This window comes from Temnothorax curvispinosus, unplaced genomic scaffold (genome assembly GCF_003070985.1).
Source record: "Temnothorax curvispinosus isolate PA1 unplaced genomic scaffold, ASM307098v1 QBEX01004791.1, whole genome shotgun sequence".
Taxonomy (NCBI): Eukaryota; Metazoa; Arthropoda; class Insecta; order Hymenoptera; family Formicidae; genus Temnothorax; species Temnothorax curvispinosus.
In genome coordinates, this window is record NW_020214571.1 from 346598 (window position 1) to 360473 (window position 13876).

Genomic DNA, 13876 nt, shown 5'->3' on the forward strand with positions numbered 1-13876 from the left:
GAGACTTGCCGACTTGTTCACGATCTCGCGAGTGGCCCAGCCATTCGAACGAGTCAAGTGGGACGGGTAGAGACGCTCTTGAGATATCGGCGTAACGAGGGAAGGTCGAGCATACATCCCTGGCGGTACGAGAGCTTTCCATTCGCTTACTTGCCCGGCAACTTGTCTCCCACTTGACTCGCTCGTTGACTACGGATGAGCGGGTGCTCGCGAGTGGCAACTAGCTCGCGGCTGACTGGAATATGGTTACACACAGGAAGACAACGATGTCCGTCCACATACGTGTGGAGCTTCCAGGATATTCTCGCTACGCCGCGCCGGTCCATGTCGCTGCACCGAAACGGATGGCTTCCTACGTCGCGGTAAATCATAATAAGTACGCCGGTAGCGAGCAATCGGTAGTGAACAATCAGAGAGTCATATGTGAAATATCTAACATCTATATGCTTGGAGAAAATTAGTTTTGGTGACTATAATGTGACAATCATTTGAAATTTTAATATCCGCAACTAATTTTATAAAGACGAAAATGTTAATTATTTAGAACTATCAAAACGTAGTCACGGCAACAAATGTGAAATAACTTAATATTTGCAGCAGCAATATAAAAATTGTTAAAGAAGCTATGTTGATACAGTTGGATGTAAATTTTAGAATTTTATTAATTGTATAAAGTATTAAATAAAATATAAATATATATTATTATTATTATTAATAAAGTGAAATAGCAAGGCAACTATAATAATACATAAGCTTTTCTCTTTTTCTCTGTTTCTTTCATGTATAATAAATGTAAAAACGTTCTTCCATTTTAATATGTTCAAACATTTTCTAAAATAAATTATTGTGCTATAATGACACATTATAATGTACTTTTTCTATTAATAATAATTTTTCGTTAATGTTGTTATTTTACATTATTATTTTTTTATAGTTCATCCAACTGTATTTATTATAAACGGTGTAACGATATAAATAACATTACTATGTTTCTTTAATTCATTATTTTTCTTACTATAATTTTATAATACACATTTGAAATACTATTTTTTCTTTATTTTTTCTAATTGCTAGTGGTACTTTTTTCTCTGAGCGTAATAGCGACATTTAATCACATTTTTAATATCTTTAATTTATTGATATTTGATGATAAATACACAGAAAAAAAAAGATATATTCACAAGTTTAATTGAAAATAACCTTGTCAATTCAATACTAGTATTGATAAAACAGATACATCGTGCTCTTGTTTTAATAAAATGTTATTTGTTAATACAAACGTTTTTATTAATACTAATATTGAATTAACAAGATTATTTTCAATTAGACTAATGCTCTGTTTACATTATTTTTTCCATGTAAACTGAAATATCGCGGAGTTAGAATTCTGTAATAAAAGCTTCAAACGGAGACACTCTCTGATACTTTACTTATTGGTTGACGTACCGTGTACAAAGTTCGAAGTTTGGAGAATCTTGCAAAACAAGATGCCACCAGGCAGTTTCGTTCACGAGAGCGCGACAATTGCTGCCCTTCCGTCGTGTTACGTTAGTGTGCTCGTTAATGTTTCTCATTTGTATCACAGATAATGCGCGCACTCGAACTTGCCTCTCTGCTAATCTCGGATAGACCAACCACTCATAGTCTAGCAGTAGCGCCGAGCTATCAGTCGGCGTAGATGACGAGCGCGCTTATTTAGGGGCGACGGAGGTAGAAAGCCGCGTGGGCGTCAGGACGAACTGAGATACGGAGGGAAATAAGAAGAGATATCTCATAGCCGTGGGAGCGAGATCGTTATTTGTCTGTTATATTTCTGGGCCGGTTGCACCAACGTTGGTTACCGCTAACTGCGGTTGGCTAAATCTCACCTCTACCTATCCGCGTTATAGTGAGAATAATCCGAGGGAGCGGAGAGTGGGTGACAAGAATTAGTTAATAGTTAGAGCTTATCTCCAAAGTCTGTCCTGTTATACATATAGCTAGTTAATACGAATAATTATAACATAAACTTACTTTTCTCGTTTATGACATAGCTAGAGTTTAGGCAGAATTTAAATTTTCTTCCGCTTAACAACTTGCTTAAACAAGGCTGATAATATTAAATTAATCTGTTATCTTTGTGCAATATTATTAACATAATTCTGATGGATATAATATTCCTTCTTGATATTGTCGTTACATTCTAGTAAGGAATTTACTAAACGGTTAGGTGCAACTGATCCTTAAGTCTAATTGCATCGTTACCAGTAAAGTTAGCCAAATTTTCTTTGTCCGTGTCGTAGTTAGACCATCAAAGTCTAGAGAGGAACTAGAGACACCTAAAAGGAGAGTCAGAATTAATCATGCAAGGCTGTCTCGGTTGCCGTTAGGTTCAACGACATTGTCTTGATCGAGTTTACCGTAGTTGACACGTAAGGCGATTGATCTCCAGTCGTTGTAATTAGGCCTGGCACTAGAGAGCCGACCGAAGTTAGTTAAATCCGCGGTGCAACCGTTGGTGCAACCGTGCAACTGATCCCGTGTCCGTCCACGTGTCCGTCTGACGCTATCTTGCACTTGTGCTGTCTGTCACGTCGTCCACGTGCACCGCGAACACGCATTCCACGAACAGGAAATGGGTGTATTTTATTAACCAACGTTGTTATATCGGCATTAACGCCCACCCAGTTCCCGTGGTGGTGCAAGTCGTCCTCGTCGACGATGGCGGCGGCGGCGGCGTCCTCCTCCATGGCCGCGGCGCCCGGCCCAGCATCCGCCGGCGCCTCTTCCGGCACCCAGGGTGGCCAGGGCGTCGTACTATGTCCACGTACGCTGTCGCAGGTGCGACGGTCACGACTACGCCGGGCCCTCACCGAGGCGACCTCCGAGACCGTCAACTACGTCAAGATGGTGCGAGATGACGATTTTTCGCTATCAAAATCCTATTATGCGCGTATACCGGGTGTTCCAGATTTCAACACGGCCCCTCGCCACGATCTTGATCCTTGAATTTTTAACGCCTCGGCATAAAAGAGGCATTCCCCGAAATTTTACTGTTATTCCAAATTTGCGCATTAATTAATCAAAAATGTTTCTTCCTTTTCTTTGCTCATTTATTTACGCTCGTGACAAAACTTGTGTTTTATTATCATTCCATTTAACTGCCCCGTCATTTGTATTAATTTGAATACATACATAAAATGATATGCGGTTGTGAGGGAAGCACGCGACTTCTGGGATACCCTGTATGCAAATATGCCTTGCATAACGTACGCACATGCACGCACAACGTGATTATACTAGTGATGATACTAGCGGAAACGTTCGACGGGAATGTTTGACACCCCGTGTAGACGTTATTAAATAACGACGTCTGGTAGAAATGGTCGATGTTATGCTTCCGCGCGAGCTTCCCATTTATGGTCTTTCACACCAGACGCCGTAATTTCATTTACGTGCACGTAAAACGTGGTGAAAACTGTCACGGACACAGCACAATTTGCAACGTATGAAAAGATTTGATAAAAATGTAGGAATGCTGTGAGATTGTTCTCCAATCTATGCAGTCATAATGGTAAGTTGTTAGTGATCGAGCATGCATTAATTCGTTAAATCAATGCTTTTTTTTTAAATGCATTTTCACGGTTGAGTTATTTTCGATGTTTGACAAATTTTAGCAGGAGTTTAAGCGACAAATAATCGTACCACATAAAATATTTGATTGCTGGAGGAAGTTAAATACATTTAATTCCAAGTAGTACATGTAACGTAAACTATAGCATCTCAGAAATAAATGCGCGTTCTTATCAATAAAAGAGATTTGAGAATATGAGCCTACGAAGTTATTTAAAAAATAGCTGTTTCTTATTATAAAATCACCTTTATTTGAAAGTATACTATACTGAAAATATATTCAGTACGTACTATGTAGGTATTATGTTATCATATTTAAACAGTAGAAATGTAGCTATAAATATTACAATACGCGGAAGCTTACACGGGCGCATAAAAATGCAAAGGCCATGTAAAAAAAATGAAAGCATTTGCAATAAAATCTCACGAGTTTTCGCGAGCTCGCGTTCGCGTTAAGGAAAGTGCATCTGGCAAATATTGATCGTAACAATCTGCGCTTTACGTCGCTGTACTTCTCGCGTACGGGACGCATTTCCGTAGTAAACGGCGAAACGGACGAGACGGGAAATAAAATGAAATCCTCCCACGAGCGTACTACACGAGCGAACGCCTCCGTATATATGCGCGCGGTCGGTAGCGGAAATCTCGTCTTCGCGCTCGCGAGAACTTTTGGTAGCCAAGCACGGTTTTGGTAGCCAAGAACGCGAGTTGTCGGAAAAGATTGCTCGACCGAGCGTCACACAAAAACTTTCGCGAGTTCCATTCCGCGAGACGTATACACAATTTACAAAATCCCTTCTCTTCCACTGACGCCGCCGCCGGCAGACTTTTCTAATATCGCGAGAATTTTAAATCAGCAGCGAACTTGACGTGTATTTCTAAATATCCCGGAAGATTACCGCCGCACGTCGCAAAGTAACACCGTATTTTATATAAATGATAAAAATTGTTTTGAATAGAAAATTATTTTGAGCAAAAATTGCAGTTTATTGCAAGGCGAGGATTTCTTAATTGTTTTTTTTAACTTATTTTTTATCAAATTTTATTTTATAATATTGTTACGTTACATATTGTATGAAAATATTTAAATAAAGTAATAATTTTCGTTATCGCGTAAATTTTTATATTGGAGTAAAATTAAACAAATCTTGCACGCGCGGTGAAACGTAAAAAAAATGGCGCCGACGCTGAATTTGGAGTCGATCCAACGATGTTAAATTCCCGTACACCACGCTCGTCGATTGTTATGTGTAACTACGGAGATGTAATTCTTTGATTTTTATCTGCAGAATATAAAAACGCTTTCCAATAGCTGACCTAGCTGTAAATATTTCAACGCCAGCTTTTCGCGCGATCGTTTCCTAGTATTTCGGTTAAAATGCAGATTGGCAGATTTATTATGTTATATATTTTTAAATCTCTTGCGCATAAATTTTCTGACGGAATTCCCAGCGTACTCCGTTTCAGTTTTTTTTTTACCTAAATTAATAATTAACTTGATTCAATTTACGTATTTATTCTTTTATCATATGTTTTTCCGGATTTTTTAACACACTCGATCACTAACTTCTGGAAAAAGGATAGAATAAAAATTATGACTATTAATTTAAACTATTGGTAAAAATTATAATCTTACAGATCACTCGTGTTGCAGTAACTTTATTTTTAATTAACAAAACGCCCGAGAGGGTTATAAAAATTAAAAGTATAAAATATATTTACAATTGAAATGTATATATGTTGTCAAATTACAACTACATCGCATAAAGGTAATGTTCAGTATGTCCCCCAACAACCACGACGTACACAAGTATCTTGTACCGTAAGTAGAGTCAGCAAGCATGAGCGGACTTACGTAGTTTCGTGTTTCGCAAGCGTTTCGGCGAACTTTCGAGGGAATGCTTGCCGAATGAAAATGGCGTGTGTTTCCGTTCTGGACGTGGAACGCACGATTTCCGCCGGATGTTCCGCAAACATCTGCAGTGCCCCTTTCGATCTTTCCCGAACGATTCCTGTTCAAACGCCGCTCAATGCGCGTTCCACTGTGTACATGCAAGATATGTTCTCACCCACGTAGTTAATGTCAGCAACGTGTACAGGACGATCCAGAAGTACCCGCGAGGATCTCTCGATGTGTATCGAGATCGAAAAATATAGATATTGTATTACCTCTAGCGTTTTATTATATTAGACTTTTACGATGCTTTTACGATATGCTTCAAGAATCTCGAGATTCACGTACATCTGTGAAGATCGTAGATCATATAAATCTAAAAGTCCACATTTTCAATCCCGATAATCTTGAGAATCTCCTTGATGCATTCTTAAATTTTTCAAAGAACTTGCATTTCCATGCTTTTAATTTTTTTACATTAAAAAGCTCTATATTATTTCTGGTATTACATAAGAAATTAAATGTTTGAAAGAATTTAACGGTTTCACAATTTCCAAGTCTTTGGATTATTCAGCATTGCACCGCGTTTGCATTTTTAAACGATCAGATCTCGAGCCGTCAGTTTTTTTTTCCATGTGTCGGACTCCCGGGTTCTGATATCCGGAGATTTCGGGATTCTTGAAATCCTCGTGCGAACGTCTCGCCACCTCGGCCACCTGACGCTTGGGCCAAAGGCGGTATTTCCGGATCGCTCTGTACAGCATGCTCTCGCACGCCTCGTCGCCCGGTACCACCGGCAGAAGTTAGTTCTGTTTCCCTTTTGCCAACCCCGACCTGCATTCTCAAATGGCCGTGTACGTATATCAAAGGAGCGCGAAGCCCCGACCGGATGGAATTCCACCACGGCCGCTTCGCTCGCTTTTTCTGTTGCCCTTTTGCGGATCGGCATAAAGCGGCTTTGCGCGCGTGTCAGTCAATTGACAAACGAGAAGCACGCATTGATCTCAGCTCGATCGACGCGCGAACGAGATCGAAAGCGCGTCAAAACTACCCCACGCTTCCGGCAGCCGTCTTTTCCTTTCTAAATTTTTTATTCGTTAATTCTAACATTCTTCGGTCGACTGACGATGTTGAAGAGATCTTAAACTTGTACAGTTCAAGATCTCTTCTCGAATCCTTCAGTTTTCCGATTCCTTTTTCAATATTTAAACGAAGAACGTTTTTTCTCAGAATTGTTTCCAAGATATTTGCAATAGATTATCGGAAAAGAAAGTAGAGCCAAACTTAACTGAAACGTTCCGCTTAATTAGATCAACTTTTATTTCCCGAAATTGCAATTATATCGCGGTTTGACCAGGAATGATATAATTATAAATACCCTGCTAGTCAATTCTTAACAATTACTTTGATTTAAACTTCAGATTCATAATATCTATGATTCTTGAATTTTACGAGCGAAAAATCTTGAAGTACCACCCTCGCAATCCATCAAATGGCGGAAAAACAACGTGAAACAGCATTGCAGATATAAACGGCTGTTCTTGAAAAGCGTTAAGAAAATAGAAATCCGGGCCGTCGTCGTTTAATGGCCGCGTCGAGATTGCGAGAAAAAAAAACAGAGCCAACGGATCAGGAAAAAAAGCCGATCGATCTGCCTCGATGATCGACGAGTACGAACAAATATAGAACAAATCTGAAAAACGTCGATGTCCCACGTTTCAGAGTGCAGGTGAGCGTTGATACTTCAACTTAAGTACGGAGTACGTTATAGTTTCTACACGAGTATTGGATTACCCTCAGATTTCTCCAGGCCTCCTCCCCCCTTTTTGTCTGAAAAGAAGCACTCGTAGCTGCACGGAGTGCACAAGTTTGGTGCGAAATTTTATAGCGCGCAACTTCCCCGCATTATGTGCAAAACATCGAGAGAGGAATTACTAATTTGCAAGCGACGCCGCCGTTACACGTTACAGCGAAGAAGACGATTATAAAATAACGCCGGCAAATTGTTGACATTTATCTAACCTTTTTAAATGTTAGGACGGGCAGGAAGAAGTGTTAAAGTGAAAAATTTTAACGGGAGAAGTTCTTTTATTTATCCATTCTGTCGTTTCAATTATAACGAAAGCCAAACAGGTTCAATAAAGAGTAGCGAGATTATAGATTGCGCTTTTACAGTATAACGAATATTTCAGGCTTTAATTTTAGTAATTCACGTTTTCTCTCGCTAGATTTTTACACCCACACTAGAATCATAAACAGTTTAATTGATCTATTATAATATTAACCGTTAATTAAATATCTACTATGAAATATTATTCTGAGATACTACAAGTACATTAAATATCAATTATAAAAGACTCTTGAATTAATATTACATAATTACGAATCACCAATTTCTAACTGAACCTTGATGTACGCGCTTCTCAGACTATTATTAAATCAATATTAAATTCGCATTTATCAGATTTTAATTAAACCGTTCGTCCTCTAAAATCACACGGCGCAATATAACGTTCTGAATTTATCTCGCAATTTACTCTCGAATGACGTAAAAGTTTTCCGCCATATGTTTTGCGCTTCCTCCATTAAAGCACTCGTCGAACATTGCGTAAAATACCGAACGAGAGCGCGCGAAAAAGCGCAAATTAGTCGACCGTGAAAAAGCTGAATAGGATTCGAAAACGTAATGTTTAATCAATTCTTGCCGTTCTCCTTGCGTCGCCGTTTCCACAGCGACTTCCCAATTACGGCAATTTCTCTTTTCATAAATCCGGCAAAAAATGTTGGATTACCGCCGGTTACCGTCGCGTAACCGATTCGCCGCGGGCTTCGTAACGGTAAGGTTAGGCGCGCGTAACGTCGTAATATCCCACGAGAAAAGCGGTAAGCGATTTCGCAAACAATAATGCTTCGCAAGATTTCACATTCGCGTCTAATACGAGCGTCGCCGCACCGATTATTTCGAGCGACGGGCGATCGCCGGCGAACGACGGCGAATGTCGTGATTCCAATTGGAATCGTTCGATTGACGTTTTATTAAAATGTCGAAATCCCGATTTTAATGCAAGCGCAAGCGGACGGAAGTGGGACGCGAGCGGATATTGGTTTCGAGAAGTACGGGCCTTTACGTCTTTTGTTCCTCGCTTCTGCGATTTTTCATCCGTCACGCTTTCCCACGTTCTTTTCTCTTCCCACTTCTATTTCTCTCTTTCTCCCCGTTTTGTTCTCTCGCTCAGGTATTTTTTTACGGCGGCGAGTTGGGCGAGCCAGCTTATCCGTGAAGCAATGCATTATCGCGTCGCGTGGAGCGGACTAGCCGCTTCCGGCGCCGCGACGTCTGATTTTATACGCCGGACAGATTTCGGAATGAGCCTGTTAACGTTGAAAAATTGCGTGCGAAGAACGTTTGATAGGGGAAGCCGTGTTCCCGCATATATGCGAGGACGCACGATAACACGCAACGACTAAAGAGTCTAGGCTAATGGGAACGAGATAGAGATCGCGCGGAAGCGGAAGTAACGATGCCCGGCTAGCGGAGGAGAAATGTGTCGCGCGATACACACGCGAAATACATTAGCGCGAGGAAAAGTTTTCCGTCTCTCGAGCCACGTCTTTCCGTGAAAATTTCCGTTTTTATTCTCTCCCTTCGCGACCGTCGTTACGCGAAGACTTCGAGTTCGACTTCAACTTCTAGGGAGAGATAAAAGGAAGCTTGAGATAGTCAGTTGCATAATGACGAGATGGACCAAGAAAACTACTTCTAATTGTAAGCTCAATCGTCACTAACGTTAGACAACAATGTTGGACAATTGTTCCCGCGATTATACTTACATTCGAACGAGAGCGATGTTCATCAGCGACGATAATGGGGGTCATTAAGCTTACGTACCTACTTAAATGTCTCAAACTAATTTCTATTAGATCTATGAAATATGGAGCGGGTCCTCGTCTCAGTCCCGAGCGAACGGGTCGCGCTCGATTCTAGACCTCGGAATTATTCAAACGGTTCTCAAGCACTGATGATAATTGTCACTGGGACGAAGGGGTTGTGTCTTCTTAAGAGAACATTTATCTTTAACGAGAACAAGTTTAATAATGCTTTGCATCGAAATTAACCGCTTCGCGAATAAATTGCCAAAACGACTTTGGAAGGGACAGACACCTTCAAATAAAACCGCTCAAATCCGATTTAATTATTGCGTATTTTTGCTTGATCCTTTACAAAGTAATCTGTATACCACATTTTTGGAATCGTTTTTATGATTCATCGGCTTAAATACTACATGGAAAAGTGATGTTTATCAGCGACGATAATGGCGGTCATTAAACTTACGTACCTACTTAAATGTCTCAAATTAATTTCTATTAGATCTATGAAATATGGAGCGGTTCTCGTTTCAGTCCCGAACGAGCGAACGGTCGCGCTCGATTCTAGACCCCCTAGAATTATTTAAACGGTCCTCAAGCATCGACGATAATTGTCACTGGGACGAAGGGGTTGTGTCTTTTAAGAGAACATTTATCTTTAACGAGAACAAGTTTAATAATGCTTCGCATCGGAATCAACCGCTTCGCGAATAAATTGCCAAAACGACTTTGGAAGGGACATACACTTTCAAATGAAACCGCTCAAATCTGATTTAATTATTGCGTATTTTTGTTTGATCCTTTACAAAGGAATCTGTATATTACATTTTTGCAATCGTTTTTATAATTCATCGGCTTAAATACTACATGGAAAATAATTAAAGGACTAACAAATTATTGAGCATTTTACGAAGAGAGCGGAAGGAAAGGCTTGCGTCGGGGGAAAGTAGAAAACTAATTAATAGATGCAAATTCCGCTCGAGTTATTCTGAATGTGGAACCTAATTAGGACGCCAAGTTGGTGTAACAAAAAGCCGGGAAGCTAGACTGACTAACGCTTCTTGTAGGACGAGTTCTTTTAGGATAATAGTGCGACATGGATCTTCTTCTATAACTTTAGTTGAGTCATTACAAAATTCTTAATCTCGATAAGTTCTATGATGACTAATGTGCTCCGAGAGAAAAAGACGCGCCAACAAAGTCATTGTTACATAATGAACTCATTACATAATACGCAACGTAATTAAAAAAGAGCTTTTTATCAGGTAAAATTATTTATATGTTTTTATATATTATTGCGTTCTTTACGTTAATTTAAAACAGAATTAAAAAAACTATTCTGAGCGATAGTAAAAAAAACCCCGCGTGGTAACGCTATTTCGTGTATTGTTTTTATAACTATATATCACTCTATAACTATCTATTGCATACAATTGTATGTATAAATTTACTTTAAATTTTGTGTATCTATCTATGTATCTCTATAAATATAAAGATATATTAATGTTTTTATTTATTAATGTTTTTAATGTAAAAATCTACATTGCCAAGATATATTACAAGATATATTATGTATGTACAAGATATATTAATGTTTTTATTTATTAATGTTTTTAATGTAAAAATCTACATTGTCAAATTGACAAATTTCAGCTATTAATTGGGTAATTTTTACATTTTACATACTTTTTTTACAGTATAGATCGGACAGCCAGATATATCAAAATCCTATCCCGCGATCATTCCCGAATTATCGCTCGTCCGGAAATTTGAAGGTGGGTACATTTCTCGCCAAGTGAGGTTGCGGACTGACATAATGGCCGGATGAAAAATGAGGCCGGGAACACAGAACACCGCGCTCGCAACCGAGCGCCGTCGGACATGCCGGCGTGTTTTACCACTGGCAAGTAGTTGTGTAGCGCGCGCCGGAATGCGGAGGATGTGTTTTTCCTTCTCGGTACCGGCGGCGGCGGGCCAGTAGTACATCACGCGCCATGTCAGCCGCAGCGCACGGTTGCCGTCAGCAATGAAAACGGTCAGGCGCATACGGTTAGGACGATTGCTTTGAACGTAATTCCGTTTTATGACTTGTTTACATCACAGAGAGAAAGAGAGAGAGAGTTACGGATTGTGCGATGAATTCGCGGTTGGTCACGCAAGACTTCGGGTTTTCCAAAGGACTTAACGAAGACGAGGTATCCCGGTGAACTGAACGGCGAAAGTCGATCGTGCAGTCGGTGACTTCTGATTAAGCGGAAACACATCCGAACTGTCGAATCCTGTTTAGTTAGAAAGTTGAAAGTTTTACGAGAAAGGAGCAATTACGAGGAATTGGGAAAACATGGGAGGTCGGCGTGAAATTCGTCGAATTTACGAGAATAAGAGTTTGTTAATTCTCGCGTTTGTTAATTAACGCGAATCAACATAATGCGAATCAACATAATAATCATAGATCCGCTAGCGAGCTGCGATTTTCCGTTGACAGGTCGAAAATCACGAAAGAATTTTCCAGATGACGCGCGTCGCAGCGTATAATTAATTGAACAAAGCGCGTGTAAACGGCCATCGGTCGAATTTTCTTTTATTTACGTCCGATTCTCGTCGATGTGATTGTCGTTTAGTACATAAATGTGATAAAACATGAACGATAAAACCTAGCTCGAGGTAAAATATCTGTTTGTTAGTTTTGCGCGCGTAATTTTCTCCAACCGGCGCGACACGTTTTTTCAGACCGCACACCTATCTTGCGGCGTTTTTCCAGAAAATGATAACGGTGGCGGATAAAATGCCGCGCGGGCACGAACCTTGTTATAATCGTCCGAAAAAAAACTGCAAAATTTTACCACGTCGTAAAAGAGAGGTGCACGTACATAATATTGTACATTACGGCGGGTGCTTTTTCCGCGCGGGATCTTCCAGCCCCGCTCGTAAAGATTGCTGTTAAAATTGCACGTTGCAAATGTCGTTCGACGTCTTCGCGCACCAAGTCCCCGTGTTTCAACCCGTTACATTAAGCCCGGTCTACATAGGCCGCAGTTTGCAAAACGCAAGACATGCACAGTTTACTTGTCAATCTAACCTCTCTGTGTATAGAGATTAGATTGACATGTGGACTGTGCGTGTGTCTTGCGTTTTGCGAACTGCGGCTTATGTAGACCCAGTAGACCGGGGTTTACACCGGGCGGCGGTTGTATTTTTCCCGCCGTGATTTCATCCCACGCGACTCGGAAGCGAGGTTTAACACTCCGAGTGTCGGAACGTTCCGCGCATCCCGAACTCTATACACTCCCACGTATTATTTTCTCATCGCGTAGGTATATCTGGCAATATTGGATTAATATTGCCGGTATCGAATATTTTATCTCAGCCCCCGCAGCGTGATATGAAATACAGCGCGATCGCGAACTGTTCGCGATGCAGAACGCGTTACGTTAATGGAACAACAATTTGCTCCGGGCGCCTTAATGAAACGCGGTTTAGCGGATGCACTTCCGATGTATGTACAGTACTTGTTGTGTTGGTCGCAAGTATCTTGTTAATTATAACGTGTGCTCGTCGGGCTTGTTGAGTAATTGGGAAAACAAGCAGACAATGCCGATCGATTGCGCGACCAATCTAGTCGTCACAAACATTAAGAGATTTCTCAGTCCATAGAGTTCCACGGAACTGCGCATTGATGCGTCCGAGTTCATATTTTTAACGACTACTAACAATAAATTTATTTCGGCATTGAATTCAAGGAAACCTAATAAATTCAAGAAGTGCGTGACTGTTCATAAAATATACATATATTTAATAATGTAATTTTAGACGGAATGAGTAAAACTATCGCTCACAAATCGACATAATAGATCTTTTTATAATTTAAACAAATAAAATGAATAATTCACATTTTAATCTTTATCTACACGGGTAAGGTCTGGCTGGACCCCAATCCGGCTATTTTTGTTACGTATTTTTTCAGTTGTGCGAGATATCAGTTTTGTTTTGTGACGTGACAAATCGCGTCCATCCGCCACCCGAACGGGCTCGGCCGAGGGGAAACTCGGGGGTGCTTCTTCGCTCGAAGCGGGGGAGGGCAATTGCGCCGCTTCGGCGGATTTATTAACAAACAGTTTAGATTATTTTAATCGGGATTGCTGGTTTGGTGACTGAACCACGTTGTAACGACCTTGAGTCGCCACAAGGGAAGAGACGGAGGACGCACTCAAGGAGGCGGCTGAGGGACATGGCCGTCGGTCGGGTCACGCCCGGACTTCCTCGCAAGCGCAATATAGAGGCCACCGTACAATTGACGACCTTGAGCTCGGCCGCCGCGGAAGAAACTAAGAGACCCCGGGGGACGCCCTGACGAAGTGAAATAGGGTGCGACGTCACGGCCCAGAGAACGTGCACGACTCTCTGGCCGCCACCCCGAGGGGCCACTGGTAGGCGTGGCCATGGCCTGTCCAGTCTGGCCCACGTAACGCCGGCCATAATAATCGCGGCCTGGATAGCCGGATT

General features: G+C 40.9%; 1 protein-coding gene across 3 annotated transcripts in view; it reads left to right on the forward strand.

Annotated features, from left to right (window-relative positions):
• The window catches only part of LOC112454123 (small conductance calcium-activated potassium channel protein-like), a 78024-nt gene extending 73355 nt beyond the window's left edge, over positions 1-4669 (forward strand). For all 3 annotated transcript variants that reach the window (XM_025015351.1, XM_025015350.1, XM_025015349.1), the window contains one exon: positions 2668-4669. In XM_025015351.1, coding sequence (XP_024871119.1) covers positions 2668-2988 — 321 coding nt within the window. In that variant the 3' untranslated portion in view covers positions 2989-4669. The remainder of the gene's footprint in view (positions 1-2667) is intronic.
• Positions 4670-13876: the final 9207 nt, after the last annotated feature.